The following is a 22,139-nucleotide window of genomic DNA, read 5'->3' on the forward strand; positions in this document are numbered from 1 at the left end:
TAAAGAATTTATTTACTTACTTTTCTATATTGTTTTTCAGATGCATTGTCATTACCAAGGATATATTGCAGATATTCCAAATTCACTTGCAACACTCAGCATCTGTTCTGGACTCAGGTAATAGGATCTTACATGATACTTATACATGGAAAACTTTAAAATGAAACTTAGTGGCTAGCAGACATAAATCTGGGAATTTTAAGGGGAATCCAAATCTGAAAGTTTCCTTTATGATGGCCTTACTTTTTAATATCAATATTAGCAGCTGAACTTTAGTGTCCATTCAAATGAAATCATTCCAGGGAATCCTGACTGGAGGTATTTTTTTCAAGATACTGTGCAGAAGGGGATAGTTTCAGTAAAGGAAACTTTAAAACTAAATAATATTATTGCATTATCTTTCAATTATCTCAAATAGTTATGGAAAATGATATGAATTAATCATTTCAATATGCACATATTGTATGCTTTCAGTTTAGGTGCACTCAGTATCAGACAAAAAAAACAACTAATTAAGAAGGTCCCTCAGAGCTAAAAAAGCAGGGATAAGTGATTTTCATCAGTGATGGTGGCAAGAGAAAGGTATTAAGTTTATTAGAGGAAGACTGGTCCAGAGCAACGGAAAAAAAGACTCTCCCTAACTTCCTTTTGGTTTTGGTTGCCTGACTTCTAGAATTTACTCATGTCAACTCAGAAAAAATTGGCATTCATTTAATGTGGTTTTCATAGATATCCACCTCTTTACATATACACTCTATATACCTGCTTTTCCTTATTCTAAACTCTGTAAAAACATGAACTTTATTCTTGGAATTCTCAACAAGTGCTTGATTTTCAACAAATACTTGGTCTTAACTAATGTATCTTGAATAAATATGACTATTATACACATAATATAAAATATTTTGCAATATATTTTGTTCTTTAATATATGAGCAAAACTAAGGTAGATGTGATATCTCAGTTACTAATGGTAAACCAGAAAAAATGGGAAAATAAAGTGTGTTTATAATGTGTTCCTTACTATATTTCAAACTGGAATTTCTATTGATTTCCTCTCTATAATTTCCATGCCTTTGTTGACATTCTTTATTTATTGAGACATCATTAAAATATTTCCCTTTAGTTGTTTATATATGGTTTATTTTAGCTCTTTGAAATTATTTAAATACCTAGTTCAAAATATATAAATTTAATTCTTTAAATTTTTTAAGTTTTTTTCACATTTTAGATTATAGCTTTGATGGGATCACTTGTAGGGTTTTTATATCATTGCTTTCTAAATATTCAGGGGATTCCTTCAGTTTGAAAACATCAGCTATGGAATTGAGCCATTGGAATCTTCAGCACGATTTGAGCACATAATTTATCAAGTGAAAAATGAGAATCCAAATATACCACTGTTGGCAGAGAATTACAGCAATATTTGGCAGAAAGGCCAACCCTATAAAGATAATTTAAGCTCACAGGTAACATGATAATTCTGATGTTATGACATACTGTGAAATTATTTATGTAGAATTTTGTTGATTGTGGAAAGGAACTACTTAACTGTGGAGTAGAAATATCTAATTTGATATATTCTTTCTACACTTTTAAATAAAACATCCATATTCCATCTAAAATATATGAAAAATACACAATAATGTATTTCAGCCTTATTATAATGTATTATGTTACATTTCTTACTTTAGCAAAAATGCAGATTATTGAGTAAAATTTAGAAATATAGAAAGAATGAAGTCACTATATAAAGACAATAAAATAAGTTAAATTACCACTAGCTTGTTAAAATTACTTTTAATATTTTTATATATGGCTTTATGTACTACTAGAACATATCTTTCTGAAATTGATAATCATTTGTATATTATTAAGCTCTTAATTTACCTGTTGGCTGTATATAGAGTTCTTGTTTGACAGATGTTTTTCTTTCATCATTTGAAATATTTTAATTCACTGTCTTATGGCCTCCATGATTGCTGATGAAAAATTAGCTGTCATTAATCTTATGGAGGATTCCTTGTACATGATGAGTCCCTTTTCTGTTGCTTCTTCCAAGTTTCTCTCTTTATCTTTGGCTTACAGTATTTTTTATATAATGTGTCTTTGAGTGGTTCTTTTTGAGTTTATCTAAAGTGGAGTTGACTGAGCTTCTTTTTTTGTACATTAATGTTTTTCACCTAATTTGGGAAATTATGGGCCACTAGTTCTTTGAATATTCTTTGGCCCTTTTATCTATCTCCTCACTTTCTGATACTCCCATTATGTGTATGTTGGTATGCTTGATAGTGCCCCATAGGTCTATTAGATTTTGTTTATTTTGCTCCATTCTTGGTTCTTTCTCTTCCTTAGATTGTATAATCTCAATAGATCTGTCTTCAGGTTCCTTGATTCTTTCTTCTGTCTGCCCATATCTGATGTGGAGCCACTCTAATGGGTATTTTATTTCAGTTGTATTTTTCAATACCAGAAATTCTATTTACTTCTTTTTAAATAATTTTTTGCCTTTATTGATATTCCATATTTAGTGAGGCATTATTATAATATCCTCCTTCAGTTATTTATACATAACTTCTTTTAGCTCTTTGAAATGATTCAAAATACTTAATTTAAAGTATTTTTCTAGTAAGTCCAATGTCTGATCATCCTCAAAGACAGTTTCTATTGATGACCTTTTTCCTGTATATGGGTCATACTTTAGGTCTTTTTCATGTCTCATAATTTTTTGAAAACTGAAACTAGTCACTCCAGATAATACAGTGTGATAACTCTGGAAATCAGATCCCCCTCCATCAAATATTATTGCTATTCATTGCAGTTGTTATTTGTCTTGTAAATTTTAACTGGTTCTCTAAAATGTGTATTCTGTGTTGTATGTAACCACTGAAGTCTCTATTCTGTCATCTTTTCAGTGTGTTAATGATCAGGCAGAGTTCTTTAAACGCTTGGAAACAATAGGTTTCCCAGTTCTTACTGAGAGTCTCTCTGTACCTATTGGAGCATGCCTTTGTCACTCAGTCAGGCAATTAACAATTGCACCTTTCCTTTCACTTTCTGTTTGCACAGAGCCTTGAGATCAATCAGAGGTGAGAGTTTAGGGTCTTTTCAGGTTTTTCCTAAGTATGTGTACAGACTTGGGAATGCACTTAGCCTGATACATGTGTGTGGTCTGCTAGATTCCCAGAAATTTATCATAGCTTTTCAAAGTTCTGTTTGAATATCTTATTATCCAGTTTTTCTTCTAAGTCTTTTTATTGGTCTACTGTTTGCCCCATGGTCATTCACTGCTCCAGACAACTGTAAAGTTTTAAAAAATTGCCTATAATTGTTTAAAACAAATGCCTTTGGAAAAAGGGCTTTTCCAACTGTGTAAAATGTTATTTAGGTCAATATTGACAAACAAAATAGGTCTTCTAGGGACAAAATAGTTTAGGTCATGACATTTCTTTAGAAATGAGATTTTGAAGATGTTCCAGCCATATTCTGCTTTTTCTGGAGGTTGCCAGCGTACTGGTATTCACTGCAGATTTGAGCTATTAGTTTTCAACTAATGGGAGAAAATACTAGAGTGAATCCAAATTCCACAAATACCATTACTTTTACCCAGATCAGTTATTTTTCTTGAATAAACACTCCCCTGAAGGCTGCACACCATTTGTTAATTTCTAGAGATCTGAAAAAAGTTGATTCTAACAACTTTTGCCAGTTCTCTTGTTGGTTTTATGTAGAGAGAATTTTTAGTGGTTCTCAACCTGATTTTAATTGATGTATTTTCATTTCTTCAGTTTTATATACCATGTATTTATAATCTTTTAATGTACCATTTTTAATTTACCTTGTTATTCCTCCATTGACCCATGGGAAATTTAGAAGTGTGCATAATTGGACATTTTCTAGATATCTTTCTTGGTACTTATTTTTAACTGATTTTCATCATGTTCAGATAGTGCATTTGACTTTAGTATAAGTATTTCTCTATATATCCTGCAGTTGTTTTGTGTAGTGTTTTACAGATGTTCATTAGGACAATTTGTTTGTATTCTTCAAAATTTCTGTTTTCCACATTTTTTTCTTGTAGGAATTTTGTAGCTTATGTCTGCTGTCCTCCTGTGGGGCATTTTTGAGCTTTGTTCTGTATTTTTCGTTTTTACATGATATATCATTATTAATTCTTATTTAAAGTAATAGAAGATATATTTGCCAAACTTCCACTAGACAATAATTGGTTTTGTCCAAAAGTTAGTGAGAAAATTATAATACTGTGTTGTTGTTGTTGTTGTTTTTCTCTGAAAGGCAAGCAGGCAACCTCTTTCTCTTTTCCAGATCATTTCTAATTGTAAAGTTACACACACTGGCTTATCAAGAACACAGTACAAAGGTACTCAATGATAAAATAAAATGTGCATAGATACATGTGGATAGGGACAACCAACTACTTTCCATATCGGGTGGTTATTTTAGAAGTATTTGATGTTGAAATAACACATTTCATGTTGCATGTTGTTTAATATTTTCTCCTAGTGCCTTTAACATATTAACTAGAATTGCTTTAAATCTTCCATCTGATAGTTCCAATATCTGTTTCATTTGTAAGTCTGATTTTCATGATTGCTATATCTTTTATATTACATTTCCTTTTTGCCAGTCTATATCCCTTCTCTCTCTCTTTTGTGAAAGCTAAACTTGTTACGTAACATAGTAGGCAGTAGATATTGAATTAAATGTTAATTTTAGGTTTGGAGATGAACATACCTTTCTACTGGGTCTTTAGCTTGAAATTTTCTGTTAATATAGTCAGAATATAGATCTGTTTATGTGTGTTTTTGCTATTGCTATCCTTAGTGTACTTACCAGAAGCTTCGCATTCTTTTTAGTGATTATCTTTTGTTTAAGGTGAATAATTTGCTAGAGGAATGTCTGTTCTGTTTAGCTTTGTATTTTTCCACTTGACTGTTTTGTGTGTTTAGATAAAAATCCATCTCTTCCAGATCTTCCTGCTGTCTTTCCTGTATTTTTTTTTTTGACACATTTTAGCACGCATCATGGATTTGGCATAGAGCAGAGAACAGAGGAATTCTCTGATGTTTGGATTAAAACTCAATGTTAGGAAGGCACTATGAACCTGGATTTGGGGATGTAGTCTTCACAAATGTCACCAACTCTCTCTTCCAGATGTAATACTGGGCCTATCAAGTATTCCTTACTTACCCTCCAGAATTAGACCTTTTTATTAATTTTCCTTTCCCAGCTATAGTTTTTACCAGTTCCCTCAGGATATAAACCTCTTTCTGCTTTCTCCAGTAGATTAAGGCTTTTGTGTCATAAAGGAGATAGAGGAGATGAGTTTGGGTGGTTTTTGCAGTGGCTGATATTCCTCTGCACCAGCCAGCACTATATCTTTTTCAATATATGCTCTAATCTTCATTATGAGTAAGTTATGGAATTCCTGAAGAAAAAGCCTGTAAAAATCTGTGAAATCAACTATCTTTATGATTCCCAGAGATGTCACACCTTTATGCTAGCCAAGCTTGGCCTTTAGAAATTCAGCCAAAATTTCTAGCTGGATTTCTTATCAGCTTACATGGTTTTTGGTGTCATCAGAACAAGCTAAGCAAATACCTGGTTTCTTGCCCACCCCGCAGGCACATTTCTCTCTCCAGATTTTGGTTAGTGGTTTAATCCGCAGTCTCAGTTTTTTGATGGGTTAAGTAAAAATCATTAATATGTACTTTGTTCAGGTTTCACTTTGTTGCACAACACTTGTTTCTGATCTCTGATCTAAATCCAGATCACCACCAATACTGCAAACAATTTTAACTACATACATTTGGCAATGTAAATAAAATGGGGCCAATATCTTAAAAACAATGCACTATCAAAACTCAACCAAGATGGAATAGACAACCTAAACAGTCCTGTAACCAATAAAAAGCATTGAATTTTCAGTGAAAAATCTCTCAAACACAAAATCTCTCTGATGTAGATGGTTTTATATAAAATTTATAATACATGTTAAAAGAAGATATAATGCCAATTCTATACAATTTCTCCAGCAAAAATTAAGAGGAGTAACACTTTACAACTAACTTTGTGGGGACAATATTGTCCTGATACTAAAACTATATACAGACAGTACAAAACAAATAAACCCATAGACCATATGAATATAGATGTAAAAATTCTGAATAAAATATTGTCAAAAGTAATTGAGTAATTTATTAAAAGGATTGCACACCATGATTAAGCATTGTTTATCCAGTGTTGGAAGTCTGGTTCAATATTTGAAAATATACCGAAATTATCTACCATTTAACTAGACTAAAGAAGAAAAGGTGCACAATCTTCTCAATACAGAAAAATAGGACAAAATTCAATTCAAAGTTCATTTATTATATAAATTTTCAGTGATGATGGAAACTTGTAACTTGTTCTAGTGATAAAAAATAATCCTATAAAAGCAGATAGCAGTCTCTGGTCCACCCCATTTGACAGACAGCCACATCTTCTGGTTCAGTGCCAGCCACGTCCCGGAGACACGATGGTGAAGGTCGGAGTAAATGGATTTGGCAGTACTGGGCTCCTGGTCACCAGGGCTGCTTTTAATTCTGGCAAAGTGGATATTGTGGCCATCAGTGACTCCTTCATTGACCTCAACTACATGGTCTACATGTTCCAGTATGATTCCACACACGGCAAATTCCACAACACAGTCAAGGCCCAGAACGGGAAACTTGTCATCAATGGAAAGTCCATCTCCATCTTCCAGGAGCGAGATCCCACCAATGTCAAATGGGTTGATGCTCGTGCTGAGTATGTTGTGGAGTCCACTGGAGTCTTCACAACCATGAGAAGGTTGAGGATCACTTGAAGGATGGGGCCAAGAGGTTCATCATATCTGCTCCTTCTGCTGATGCCCCTGTTTTCATGATGAGTGTGAACCATGAGAAGTATGACAACTCCCTCAAGATTTTCAGCAATGCCTCCTGCATCACCAACCACTTGGCTTCTCTGGCCAAGGTCATCCGTGACAACTTTGACATTGTGGAGGGACCCATGACCACCGTCCATACATCACTGCCAACCAGAAGACCATGGACGTCCCCTCTAGGAAGCTGTGGCCTGATGGCCGAGGGGCTGCCCAGAACATCATCCCTGCTTCCACTGGTGCTTCCAAGACTATAGGCATGGTCATCCCTGAGCTGAACAGGAAGCTCACTGGCATTGCATTCCGTGTCTTCACACCCAACGTGTCCATTGTGGATTTGACCTGCTGCCTGGAGAAAACTGCCAAATAGGATGACATCAAGAAGGTGGTGAAGCAGGCATCAGAGGGCCCCCTCAAGGGCATCCTGGGGTACACTGAGGACCAGGTTGTCTCCTGTGACTTTAACAGTGACACCCACTCTTCCACCTTTGATGCCAGGGCTGGCATTGTTCTCAATGACCACTTTGTCAAGCTTATTTCCTGGTATGACAATGAATTTGGCTACAGCAACCTGGTGGTAAACCTTATGGTCTACGTGGCCTCCAAGGAGTAAGAGCCCTCTGGACCACCACGAGAGCAAGAGGAAAAGAGAGGCCTTCAGCTACTGGGGAGTCCCTGTCCCAACTTAGCCCCAAAACACTGAGGATCTCCCAACCTCCACCATTTTCATCCCAGACCCCTGGGAGAAGGAAAAGGGCTTGGGGAGCCCTACCTTGTCATGTACCATCAATAAAATATACTGTACCCAGACTCCCCCCAAAAAAGCAATAGCAAATATAATACATAATGAAGAAAGAGTACTTTCCTGTTAAGGTTTGGTATAAAGCAAGGATGTACACTCTCTCCACCTTTATTTAATAGTGTTGGATTTCTAGGCAGAATAATAGTGCAAGAAAAGGAAATAAAAGGCATACAGATCAGAAAAGGAAACATAAGAATGCCTTTATGTGCAGATGACACAATTATCTGCTTAGAAACCTCAGGAAATATAGAAAATAACTGCTGGAGCTAAGGGAAATCAATGAAGTCACAGAATACTTGATCAAGATACAAAAATCAACCATTTCTACATATTAGCAATGGATATGTGGAAACTATAAGGCAAATATATAACATTTTCAATCACTGAAGAATAAAATGATATCTTAGTCATTTTAGGCTGCTATAACAAATTACTGTAGACTAGTGGCTTAAACAACAAACATTTATTTCTCACAGTTCTGGAGACTGGAAGTCCAGAATTAGGAGCATGTTCAGATTTTTGGTGAATGTCCTCTTCCTGGTAGGCCTATCTTCTTGCTGTATCCTCAAATGGTGGAGAGACAACTAGCTAGCTCTCGGTCCCTTTTTATAAGGGCACTAATCCCATTCTTGAGGGTTCTAGCCTCATGACCTAATTACCTTCCAAAGGTCCCACCTCCAAATGGGAGTGTTTCAACATATGAATTTGGGGGGAACACATACATTGCAAGTAGAAATATAGCAAAACATATAGAAGTTTTATATATTGAAAAGTACACAATGCCGATGTAAAAAATCAAATGTAAATAAATCAAGGAAGACATCAATAAATGAAGATACATACCATGGAATGGAAGACTCAGCATAATAAATATTCCATTTTTCTTCAAGTGAATGTATAGGTTTAACATAATTCCTCCAAAATCCTAGCAAGAATTTTTATAGCTACATATAAATTTGGTCTAAAAGGTATATGGAAAGTCCAAGAAACTTGGATCAAGGAAGAAATATAGAAATTTTTTGAAATTTCTATATGTAAAATGGAATTTCAGTGCCTTAGAAATACAGCTCATAAAAAATTACCTTTAAAGTGTTAAGTAATGATAAAATAAATGGATGATATATAGCTGACTGGCTTGACACTATCAAGAATTAGTATATCATACCAAATGGCACACAGTCTATACTCTGAGACTACAGAATTACTTCTGATATCACACATTTTGTTCTTTCTTGTGTACGCATATGGTTAGTAGTACAAAGTATACTATTTACCCAAATTTCTGTGTAGACTATGAATTCTCAAATATTTCTTATGTTTTTCTGTGAATGAATTAAAGACTTCCAGTGCACCATGGTTGGTGTTACATAGTCTTTAGGAGGGCAGTGTGTGAAGAATTTTCAATGTGAACTGGTAATGTAGGTTTGCAATGAGATGAAGACAACAGAATGTGTATCTTTATATTCATTTTTTTTCTCATTCAGTATTAATAGAGAGTACCTAAACTCTTACATTACTCCAGCAAGCTCACTGGGACTCTTTTAAACCTGGAATATATTTTCAAATGAAATTTTCTGATTTGTAATTAATTTTTATATTTAATTCCTCATGAAGTTTTTATATGTGTTCCCCTTCTATACATGTTACTCTTTGCACTTAACAAATTCAATACATGTTAACATTTGATAAATCCTTTTTTTTTCCCCTCAGGAAACAACTCTTTCAAAACTATTACCCCAATACCTAGAAATTCACATTATAGTAGAAAAAGCTTTGGTAAGTAAACTTTTCCTTCCCTCCTTCCCTCTCTCATTCCTTTTTTCTCTCTTCTCTTTCTTTCTTTGAACTCAATGAAATAATTTTTTTCTTAACTTCAAAAACAATGTAATTTTAAAACTATTTCCAAGTAAAGATATTTTATTTTAGTTGTTACTGTTACGACTAAAAGCCCCAACTAGCCTAGAATGCCCTACACTATCTACCCTGCCCCCATCCTCAGCTTAGCCCAGTCTCTCCTTGACCTCACTTTCTAGCAGCCTTGACCTTCCCTTAACCTGCTCTAATCTCTCTGGTCACATTACTTTTTTAAGCATACCAGATGCTTACCATCTTACCAATTTACTTAATGTTTTCTAACTTTACTGAGAAATAATTAACAGATATAATTGTATATACTTTAAGGGTAAAATGTGATGATTTGATATACATTGTGGATTGATTGCCAAGACTAAGATAATTAACACATCTATTACCTAACATATTTTTTTTCTTTATGTGTGTGTGTGTGTGTACACACAAATGTGTGTGGTAAGAACACTTATGATCTATTCTCAGCAACTTTCAAGTATACAATATCATATTGTCACCATGCTGTATGTTAGATCTTCAGAATTTATTCTTTCTTATGACAAAGTGTATACCCTTTGACCTATATCTCTCCATTTCCCCTCCCTCCAGCCACTGGCAACCACCATTCTATTCTCTCTTTTCTTTCTTTTTTTTTTTATTTTGCATATAATTGATACCATACAGTTTTTGTCTTTCTCTGTCTAGCTTATTTCACTTAGTGTAATGTGCTCCAGGTTCATCATGTTTTGCAAATAGATTTCCTTCCTTTTTATGACTAATATTCCATTGTGTGTGTGTGTGTGTGTGTGTGTATCACCTTTTTTATCCATTCATCTGTTGATGGACATTTAGGTAGTTTCCATATCTAATCTGTTATGAATAATGCTGCATTGAACATGGGAGTGCAGATATCTCTGAGGTACTGATTTTGTTTCCTTAGTATATATACCCTGAAATGGAATTGCTGGATCACACGGTAGTTTTATTTTTAACTGTTGAAGGAACCATCATACTGTTTTCCATAATGGCTGTACCAATTTACATTCTCACCAACAGTGTAGAAGGATTTCCTATTCTTCATATTCTTTTTTTTAAAGCTATGTAAATAAACATTTTTATTTATTTGACAGAAAGAGAGAGAGCAAGCACAAGCAAGGGGAGTGGCAGAGGGAGAGGGAAAAGCAGGCTCCCCACTGAGTAGAGAGCCCGATGCAGGGCTCTATCCCAGGACACGGAGATCATGACCCGAACTGAAGGCAGACACTTAACCAACTGAGCCACCCAGGTGCCCCAGGATTTCCTATTCTTCACATTTTTGCCAACAGTTGAAATCTCTTGTCTTTTGGATAATAGACATTCCAACAGGTGTATGGTGATATCTCATTGTGGTTTTGATTTGCATTACCTTAATGAATAATAATGTTGAGCACCTTTTCATATACCTGTTGATCATTTGAATGTCTTCTTTAGAAAAATATCCATTTGGTAGACATAATTTCTTTTGAATATCTACCTAGGAGTGAAATCCTTATGTCATAGGGTTAGTATATGATATTTTAGGAGATATTGACAGTTTTCAAAAAGATTATAACAATTTGTTCTCCCATCAACAATTTATGAAAGATCCATATCCCCACAAACAATTGGTATTGATAGCCTTTTTAAATTTTAGCTATTCTGGTATATGTATAATGAGATCATATTGTGGTTTTTATTAGCATTTACCTGATGACTAATGAGTTTGAAAACATTTGATACTGTTCTAGACTATTTGGATATTCTAAGAGAAAATACATGTGTTTTCCATTTTATTTATTTATTTATTTATTTTATTTGAGACAGAGAGAGAGATAGAGAGAATATATGAGCAGGGGGAGGAGCAGAGAGAGAGAGAGACTCTTGAAATAGACTCCTTGTTGAGTGTGGAGCCCAATACGGGGCTCTATCGCACAACCCATGAGATCATGACCTGAGCTGAAACCAAGAACTGGACACTTAACCAACTGAGCCACCCAGGTGCCCCTTCTCATTTTAATATTTTTATTAATGTTTTGTGGGATTTTATTTATTTTGAATATTAATCTTTTGTCAGATGGTATATTGGGGATATCTTCCTCCAGTTTGAGGCTTGTTTTTTCACTCTCTTAATGGTGTATTTTTTTTAAGACTTTATTTATTTATTTGACACAGAGAGAGAGAGAGCACAAGCAGGGGGAGCAGGAGAGGAAGAATGGATAAAAAAGGTGATAAAGAGCAGGGAGCCTAATGCGTGGCTCGATCCCAGGACTCTGGGATCATGACCTGACCCAAAGGCAGTTGCTTAACCAATTGAGCCACCCAGGCACCCCTTAATGGTGTCTTTCGATGGACATATTTCTTAATTATTATGCATTTAAATCCAATATATGATTTTTATCATTATCTTTTCCTTTTAAGAAATATTTTCTTACTCCAAGGACATAGATATTTTTACTTTTGTTTTGGAATTTATTTTTATTTACCTTTTCACATACAGTTTTATGATCATCTCTAGTTGACACAATGTGTGGTGTGAGATAGGGTTTAAAATTTATTTTTTCCATATTCACTTGCTCCAACACTATCTAGAAAGACCTGTCTTATCTCATTCAGTTGTGCTCGCAATTTTTAAAAAGTCAAGTAATGAAATATGTATGGCCTATTTCTCAAATCTCTGTTTTCTTTACTCCCCACTGGCTAATTTATATTTTGTTAAATACAATACAGTGTAGAAACACTACACTGTAATGATTACTATAGCTTTATTGCCATTTAATCTATTTGTTTAAATCCTCTTATTCTTCACTATTGCTTTGACTATTCTGGGTCTTTTTCCTTTAAATATATTTTAGAATTACTCTAAATTTACACACACACACACACACACACACACAATGCAACTGTGACTTTGATTTGGGGATTTCATTGAATGCTTATATCACTTTGGGGAGAATTGTCATCTTAACAGTATCGAGTCTTCCAATCTAATACACACACAATTTTACACTTTCTGTTAATTTCTTTCACCAGTATTCTGTTGTTGTCTGGACATTCTTTTTTTAAATTTTTTTATTGTTATGTTAATCACCATACATTACATCATTAGTTTTTGATGTAGTGTTCCATGATTCATTGTTTGTGCATAACACCCAGTGCTCCATGCAGAACGTGCCCTCTTTAATACCCATCACCAGGCTAACCCATTCTCCCACCCCCCTCCCCTCTAGAACCCTCAGTTTGTTTTTCAGAGTCCATCGTCTCTCATGGTTCGTCTCCCCCTCCGATTCCCCCCCTTCATTCTTCCCCTCCTGCTATCTTCTTCTTTTTTTTTCTTAACATATAATGTATTATTTGTTTCAGAGGTACAGGTCTGTGATTCAACAGTCTTGCACAATTCACAGCGCGCAACATAGCACATACCCTCCCCAATGTCTATCACCCAGCCATCCCATCCCTCCCACCGCCCCCACTCCAGCAACCCTCAGTTTGTTTCCTGAGATTAAGAATTCCTCATATCAGTGAGGTCATATGATACCTGTCTTTCTCTGTTTGACTTATTTCGCTCAGCATAATACCCTCCAGTTCCATCCACGTCGTTGCAGATGGCAAGATCTCATTCCTTTTGATGGCTGCATAATACGCCATTGTATATATATACCACCTCTTCTTTATCCATTCATCTGTTGATGGACATCTTGGCTCTTTCCACAGTTTGGCTATTGTGGACATTGCTGCTATAAACATCAGGGTGCACGTACCCCTTCGGATCCCTACATTTGTATCTTTGGGGTAAATACCCAGTAGTGCAATTGCTGGATCATATGGTAGCTCTATCTTCAACTTTTTGAGGAACCTCCATACTGTTTTCCAGAGTGGTTGCACCAGCTTGCATTCCCACCAAAAGTGTAGGAGGGTTCCCCTTTCTCCGCATCCCTGCCAACATCTGTCGTTTCCTGACTTGTTAATTTTAGCCATTCTGACTGGTGTGAGGTGGTATCTCCTTGGGGTTTTGATTTGGATTTCCCTGATGCCGAGTGATGCTGAGCACTTTTTCATGTGTCTATTGGCCGTTTGGATGTCTTCTTTGGAAAATGTCTGGTCATGTCTTCTGCCCATTTCTTGATTGGATCATTTGTTCTTTGGGTGTAGAGTTTGATGAGTTCTTTATAGATTTTGGATACTAGCCCTCTATCTGAGATGTCATTTGCAAATATCTTCTCCCATTCTGTTGGTTGTCTTTTGGTTTTGTTGACTGTTTCTTTTGCTGTACAAAAGCTTTTTATCTTGATGAAGTCCCAATAGTTCATTTTTGCCCTTGCTTCCCTTGCCTTTGGTGATGTTTCTAGGAAGAAGTTGCTGCGGCTGAGGTTGAAGAGGTTGCTGCCTGTGTTCTCCTTTAGGATGTTGATGGACTCCTGTCTCACATTGAGGTCTTTCAACAATTTTGAGCCTATTTTTGTGTGTGGTGTAAGGAAATGGTCCAGTTTCATTCTTCTGCATGTGGCTGTCCAATTTTCCCAACACCATTTGTTGAAGAGACTGTCTTTTTCCCATTGGACATTCTTTCCTGCTTTGTCAAAGATTAGTTGACCCTAGAGTTGAGGGTCCATTTCTGGGCTCTCTATTCTGTTCCATTGATCTATGTGTCTGTTTTTATGCCCGTACCATACTGTCGTGATGATGACAGCTTTGTAATAGAGCTGGAATTCTGGAATTGTGATGCCGCCTGCTTTGCTTTTCTTTTTCCACATTCCTCTGGCTATTCTGGTTCCATACAAATTTTAGGATTATTTGTTCCATTTCTTTGAAAAAAGTGGATGGTATTTTGATGGGGATTGCACTGAATGTGTAGATTGCTCTAGGTAGCATTGACATCTTCACAATATTTGTTCTTCCAATCCATGAGCATGGAACGTTTTTCCATTTCTTTGTGTCTTCCTCAATTTCTGTCATGAGTATTTTATAGTTTTCTGAGTACAGATCCTTTGTCTTTTTGGTTAGATTTAGTCCCAGGTATCTTATGGTTTTGGGTGCAATTGTAAATGGGATTGACTCCTTAATTTCTCTTTCTTCTGTCTTGTTGTTGGTGTATGGGAATGCCACTGACTTCTGTGCATTGATTTTCTATCCTGCCACTTTACTGAATTCCTGTATGAGTTCTAGCAGTTTTAGGGTGGAGTCTTTTGGGTTTTCCACATAAAGTATCATATCAACTGCAAAGAGTGAGAGTTTGACTTCTTCTTTGCTGATTTGGATGCCTTTCATTTCTTTTTGTTGTCTGATTGCTGTGGCTAGGACTTCTAATACTATGTTGAATAGCAGTGGTGATAGTGGACATTCGTGTTGCGTTCCTGACCTTAGGGGGAAAGCTCTCAGTTTTTCCCCATTGAGAATGACATTCGCTGTAGGTTTTTCATAGATGGCTTTTATGATATTGAAGTATGTACCCTCGATCCCTATACTCTGAAGAGTTTTGATCAAGAAACGATGCTGTACTTTGTCAAATACTTTTTCTGCATCTATTGAGAGGGTCATATGATTCTGGTTCTTTCCTTTGTTAATGTATTGTATCACGTTGATTGATTTGCGGATGTTGAATCAACCTTGCAGCCCAGGGATAAATCTCAGTTGGTCGTGGTGAATAATCCTTTTAATGTACTGTTGGATCCTATTGGCTAGTATTTTGGTGAGAATTTTTGCATCAGCGTTCATCAGGGATGTTGGTCTGTAATTCTCCTTTTTAAAGGGGTCTTTGTCTGGTTTGGGGATCAAGGTAATGGTGGACTCATAAAATGAGTTTGGAAGTTTTCCTTCCATTTCTATTTTTTGGAACAGTTTCAGAAGAATGGGTATTACTTCTTTAAATATTTGGTAGAATTCTCCTGGGAAGCCATCTGGCCCTAGGCTTTTGTGTTTTGGGAGATTTTTGATGACTGCTTCAATTTCCTTAGTGGTTATAGGTCTGTTCAGGTTTTCAATTTCTTCCTGGTCCAGTTTTAGTAGTTTATACATCTCTAGGAATATATCCATTCCTTCCAGATTATCTGATTTGCTGGCATATAGTTGCTCATAATATGTTCTTATGATTGTTTGTATTTCTTTGGTGTTGGTTGTGATCTCTCCTCTGTCATTCATGATTTTGTTGATTTGGGTCATTTCTCTTTTCTTTTTGATAAGTCTGGCCAGGTGTTTATCAATCTTATTAATTCTTTCAAAGAACCAGCTCATAGTTTCATTGATCTGTTCTACTGTTCTTTTGGTTTCTATTTCATTGATTTCTGCTCTGATCTTTGTTATTTCTTTTCTCCTGCTGGGTTTAGGCTTTATTTGCTGTTCTTTCTCCAGCTCCTTTAGGTGTAGGGTTCGGTTGTGTACTTGAGACCTTTCTTGTTTCTTGAGAAAGGCTTGTATTGCTATATACTTTCCTCTTAGGACTGCTTTTGCTGCATCCCAAAGATTTTGAACAGTTGTGTTTTCATTTTCATTGGTTTCCATGAATTTTTTTAATTCTTCTTTAATTTCCTGGTTGACCCATTCATTATTTAGTAGGATGCTCTTTAGCCTCCATGTATTTGAGTTCTTTCTGACTTTCCTCTTGTGATTGAGTTCTAGTTTCAAAGCATTGTGGTCTGAAAATGGGCAGGGAATGATCCCAATCTTTTGGTACCAGTTGAGACCTGATTTATGACCTAGGATGTGATCGATTCTGGAGAATGTTCCATGGGCACTAGAGAAGAATGTGTATTCCGTTGCTTTGGGATGGAATGTTCTGAATATGTCTGTGAAGTCCATTTGGTCTAGTGTGTCATTTAAAGTCTTTATTTACTTGTTGATCTTTTGCTTAGAGGATCTGTCCATTTCAGTGAGGGGGGTGTTAAACTCCCCCACTATTATTGTCTTGTTGTCAGTGTGTTTCTTTGCTTTTGTTATTAATTGGCTTATATAATTGGCTGCTCCCATGTTAGGGGCATAGATATTTACAATTGTTAGATCTTCTTGTTGGATAGACCCTTTAAGTAGGATATAGTGTCCTTCCTCATCTCTTATTACAGTCTTTGGTTTAAAATCTAATTTGTCTGATATAAGGATTGCCACCTCACCTTTCTTTTGGTGTCCATTAGCATGGTAAATGGTTTTCCACCCCCTTACTTTCAATCTGGGGCTGTCTTTGGATCTAAAATGAGTCTCTTGCAGACAGCATATCGATGGGTCTTGTTTTTTAATCCAATCTGATAGCCTGTGTCTTTTGATTGGGGCATTTAGCCCATTTACATTCAGGGTAACTATTGAAAGATATGAATTTAGTGTCATTGTATTGCCTATAAGGTGACTGTTACTGTATATTGTCTATGTTCCTTTCTGGTCTATGTTGCTTTTAGGCTCTCTCTTTGCTTAGAGGACCCCTTTCAATATTTCTTGTAGGGCTGGTTTCATGTTTGCAAATTCCTTTAGTTTTTGTTTGTCCTGGAAGCTTTTTATCTCTCCTTCTATTTTCAAAGACAGCCTAGCTGGATATAGTATTCTTGGCTGCATACTTTTCTCGTTTAGTGCTCTGAATATATCCTGCCAGTCCTTTCTGGCCTGCCAGATCTCTGTGGATAGGTCTGTTGCCAATCTAATGTTTCGACCATTGTAGGTTACATATCTCTACTCCCGAGCTGCTTTCAGGATTTTCTCTTTGTCTCTGAGACTTGTAAGTTTTACTATTAGATGTTGGGGTGTTGACCTATTTTTATTGATTTTGAGAGGGGTTCTCTGTTCCTCCTGGATTTTGATGCCTGTTTCTCTCCCCAAATTAGGGAAGTTCTCTGCTATAATTTGCTCCAATATACCTTCTGCCCCTCTCTCTCTTTCTTCCTCTTCTGTGATCCCAATTATTCTAATGTTGTTTCATCTTATGGTATCGCTTAGCTCTCGAATTTTGCCCTCGTGACCCAGTAGTTGTTTATCTCTCTTTTTCTCAGCTTCTTTATTTTCCATCGTTTGGTCTTCTATATCACTGATTCTTTCTTCTGCCTCATTTAACCTAGCAGTTAACCCATTTTTGATTACACCTCATTAATAGCCTTTTGATTTCGACTTGGTTAGATTTTAGTTCTTTTATTTCTCCAGAAAGCATTTCTCTAATAACTTTCCATGCTTTTTTCAAGCCCAGCTAGTATCTTTAAAGTGATGATTCTGAACTCTAGATCTGACATCGTACTAATATCCATATTGAGTAGGGCCTAGCAGTCGGTACTACCTCTTGTTCTTTTTGTTGAGGTGATTTTTTCCATCTCGTCATTTTGTCCAGAGGAGAATAGATTAATGAGAGAACAAAATGCTAGCAGGGTAACAACGTCCCCAGAAAATATATTCTAAACAAATCAGAAAAGACCTGAAGCCCAGGGAAAAGGAAGGGAAAGAAAGAAAAAAAGAAAAAGCAAAAAAAAAAAAAAAAAAAAAGAAAGCAAAAAAAAAGAGAAAGAAAAAGATAAAAACAGAAAAAAAAAACCAGAATATGATCAAATATGATCAGGCTGGTACATAGATCAGTGCCACACACTAGATTTTGGGTGTATTTTGGTCTGTTAGAAGATAGTGCCTCCTAAAATTTTAAAGAAAGAAAAAGTTATATATGTACAAAAAAAAGGGTTGATATGATGAAGGGATGGAATATGAGTGTAAAGATGGAAATTATAAAAAAAATTTTATAAAAGGAATTGATAAGAAGTTGTTTGAAAAAAGAAAAGAGGATTTAAAAAAAAAGAAAGGAAAAAGGGAGAGAATGTGATCAGGCAGGAGAGTCGAACAAAACCATACACCAGAGATTTAGGGTATATTTTGATCTGTTAGAAGAAACTATCTCAAAATTTTAAAGAGAGTACCACTTATATATATATGCCAAAAATAAGGGTAACTACTATGAAGGGATAGAATAGGACTCTAAAAATGAAAAATAAAAATGTTTTTTTAAAAAAGGGATTGATAAGATGTTGGTTGAAAAAGGGCAAAAGAAAAATTAAAAAAAAAAAGAAAAAAGACAGTAAAAAAGAAAATTAACTTTGAAAGACTAAAGAATCATGGTAAAAAAGCCATGAATTCTATGTGCAGTATTCCCCTAGCGCTTGGAGTTCTGCCGTTCTCATTGATCGGTAAACTTCGTCTTGGCTGGCTGTTCTCGCTGATCTTCTGGGGGAGGGGCCTGTTGCCATGGTTTCCAAATGTCTTTGCTGGAGGCGGAATTGCCCCGCCCTTGCCCGGTCCGGGCTAAGTAATCTGCTCGGGTTTGCTCTCCGGAGCTTTTGTTCCCTGCAAGCTTTCCTTACAGCTTTGGAGGCGGAGAGTGAAAATGGCGGCCTCCCAATCTCCGCCTCGGAGGAGCCGAGAACTCGGGGTCCCGCTCCTCAGTGAGCCCCCAGAGAAAAGCCGTCAGTCACCTCCATCTCCCCGGTCTCCGGCCGCACTCCATGCTCACCTGGCCTGTGACTGCGCGTTTCTATCTCTGGCAGCCGACCCCGGGTGGAGTCTCCAAACCCAGCAGATCCCTGCGTTTCGCTCCCACACCGCTCCTCCCGGGGGAGGAAGGGGAGTCTCCCCGGATCTGCCACTTGTTGGGTCCCTGCTGGAGGAGCAGTGGCCCGACTGTGCCGTGGATCACGGTTTATGGCAACCCCGAGCTGAGAGCCCACCCCTCGGCTCCGTCTCTGCAGCCGGCTTCCCTGCTCCGATACCTGGGATCTCTGCTGCACTCAGGCACCCCCGGTCTTTCTGTGACCCCGAGGGTCCTGAGACCACACTGTCCCACGAGGGTTCCACCCCCCACTTAACCACCGGAGTGACGTCCCTCAGCGGAGCAGACTTCTAAAAGTTCCGATTTTGTGCTCCGCTGCTCTATCACTTGCCAGAAGTGGCCAATGGAGGCCCCTCTCCCGCCATCTATCCTCCCGAATATTGCCTCAGATTCACTTCTCCGCACGTCCTACCTCCCAGAAAGTGGTTGCTTTTCTGTTCAGAGAGTTGTTGCTCTTCTTTTCTTCAATCTCCTGTTGAGTTCGTAGGTGTTCAGATTGGTTTGATCCCTATCCAGCTGAATTCCTGAGACCAGACAAAATCCAGGTCTCCTACTCCTCCGCCATCTTGCTCCGCCCCCCTGGAACATCCTTTTTAGTTTTATTGTTAATCCATTTGTTGGCCTATAGTTTTTTTTTTTTTTACTTTAACATTTCAATTTTCTTGCTAGTTTATGGAAATACCATTGATATGTATATATTTATCTTATATCCTGTGATCATGCCTAATTCAATTGTTAACTCTTTTGAGGATTTTTTTAGTTTCTTATCTGAATAATGATACTTTTAATTTCTCTTTTCTAATCTTAGAATTCCTTTTCTAGTTTTTATATTTTTTTGCTTCTTTACTTGTACTTCCTTTTCTTGCTTTGTCTTAGCTTGGCTTTCTAATACATATGAATGTATTGTGTATATTCCTAACTTCCCCCCCTACATTATAGAGTAGCTATTTTATATACTACTTAATCATATTTTACTCATTTTTACAAATCATGGATTTTTTTTTTTACTTAATATTCTGTTTAGGATTTTAGGGTTTATGTTTAGGAAATAATGATATGCAATGTCCTTCCTTATAATGTTTCATTTCATTGTATTAAGCTTACACAAACCTCATAAAATGAGTTACTATGTTTTGTTCAAGACTTTATACATTATGGGTTTGATCTCTTCCATATGTATTTGGAAACATTCACATTTGAAGCCATGTAGATCTTAAGTTTTCTTAAAGGGAATATTTTTAAGTACTGATTTAATTGCTTTGGCATATATAAAGCAGTTCAGATTTCTTTATTTTTGTTTCACTTTCTGTAAGTTAGGTTTTCAAGGAATTTTTTTCGTATCATTTAAGTTTTCAAATTATTGAAATAATTTGAAATAAGTTTTCAAATTATTGAAATACATTTATTGAAAATACCTTCTTTTTATCTTTAAAAAGTTGGTAACTTTGTAGTGATATCACCATTTCTATTGCTCACCATTGCTATCAGTGATCTTTTTTCACTCTTAAGTTTTATAATGAAGTCATCAAATATGAAAATTAACATTCCCACCAAACTATTTACTAGTCTATAGATTTTGCTTGAATTTTGACAGTTTCCCTACAAATGTTGTTTTTCTTGTGCAGCCTCCAGTCCAGGATCCTACACTCCATTGAGGTGTCATGTCCTTCTTCTCTTCTAATATGTTATAGTATTATGGTATTTCTTTGTGTTTCTTATACCTTGGAACCTTTCTTGTCTTTCCTGATACCATTCTTGTATTGGAGAATACTTTCCAGTTACCTTGCTGAATGTACCTCAATATGAATTTGTCCCATACTTTCTCATGATTATATCGAGATTGTATTTTTTATAAGGATACCAAAAATGTGATCTTTTCTTGTTAAGCTGTTGTTAAGGTAGTGCTGGTTTCATAACATGAATTAGGATGTTTTTACCCTTTTCTTATATTCTGGAAGATTTTGTGTATAGATATTTTAATTTCTTCTCTAAATGTCTGTAAGAATTCACTCTTGTAGCTTTCTTAGGCTAGTGATTCATTTTTTTGGAAAGTTTTATTGCATATTCCATTTTGATGGTGATATGATTATATATTTTTCAACTTTATGTGTATAATTTTTGGTAAACAGTGTTTTTAAATTTATCAACGTTAAAAAAAATATTGCAGAGTTAAGATGGTGGAGTAGTAGGGGGACCCTAGCTTGCCTTGTCCCTTGAACAAAGCTAGATAAATATCAAATCATTCTGAACACCCAAGAAATCAATCTGAGGACTGGCAGAACAAACAGCCCAACTAGAGGGATAAAAAAGATCACATCATTGGAAGGTAGGAGGTATGGAGACAAGATTTGAGGGAAAAAAGAATTGAGCACTACAGAGGAGAAAGAGCTCTGATCACAGAAAAAGAAGAGAAAGCAGTGTGCATAGGGATTGCACAAGAAAAACATTTCCCTATAACCACTGACTGGAAAAATGAGAGGGGATGATTGTTGAAAGTGTTTATAGTCAGTAGAGCTCAAAGTCTGAAGTTTTTGAAGTTCATGCCATCACCAGGATAGAGCCTGGCAGGCATAACAGTGCTCCTGTGGAGAAGGAGGTCAGAGGCCCAGGAGCTGACAGTTTTGTCTGAGGATCCTCTGAATTGCACTGGGAGAAACAGTTCCCCTTCTTGGAGTGCATTTGGGAGAGGTGACACTGCCTCTCACAGGACAAAAGAGATGGTGGGCACCATTGAGATACCCTGTTCATTAGCATAGGCACAGAGGCACCTGTTGAGGGCAGTTAACCTGGACACTGGCTTTTTGCTGCACTTCACCATAAATCTCAAGCCTCTGCATTTTCATTCAACTGCCCATCTGGGACAAACCAGCCCCAGGCACAGTGTGGCAAGACCCTCCCCCAGAGGATCAGTGTGGGTCTGCACTGCATCATGTTCCTAAAATTTGAAGTTTTGAATCCCAGCTGCGATGCCTGAGATAAAAGACAGGAGC

At 36.5% G+C, this 22,139-nt stretch overlaps 1 protein-coding gene and 1 pseudogene across 1 annotated transcript in view; both read left to right on the forward strand.

Moving 5' to 3' along the window:
• Positions 1-22,139, forward strand: part of ADAM18 (ADAM metallopeptidase domain 18) — a 199,404-nt gene that overhangs the window by 45,139 nt on the left and 132,126 nt on the right. Inside the window, exons 6-8 of the mRNA XM_032413217.1 lie at positions 41-117; positions 1,292-1,469; positions 9,441-9,506. Coding sequence (XP_032269108.1) covers positions 41-117; positions 1,292-1,469; positions 9,441-9,506 — 321 coding nt within the window. The remainder of the gene's footprint in view (positions 1-40; positions 118-1,291; positions 1,470-9,440; positions 9,507-22,139) is intronic.
• On the forward strand, positions 6,542-7,541 carry LOC116637816 (annotated as a pseudogene).

The sequence above is a fragment of the Phoca vitulina genome, unplaced genomic scaffold (genome assembly GCF_004348235.1).
Source record: "Phoca vitulina isolate PV1807 unplaced genomic scaffold, GSC_HSeal_1.0 scaffold15, whole genome shotgun sequence".
Classification (NCBI taxonomy): domain Eukaryota; kingdom Metazoa; phylum Chordata; class Mammalia; order Carnivora; family Phocidae; genus Phoca; species Phoca vitulina.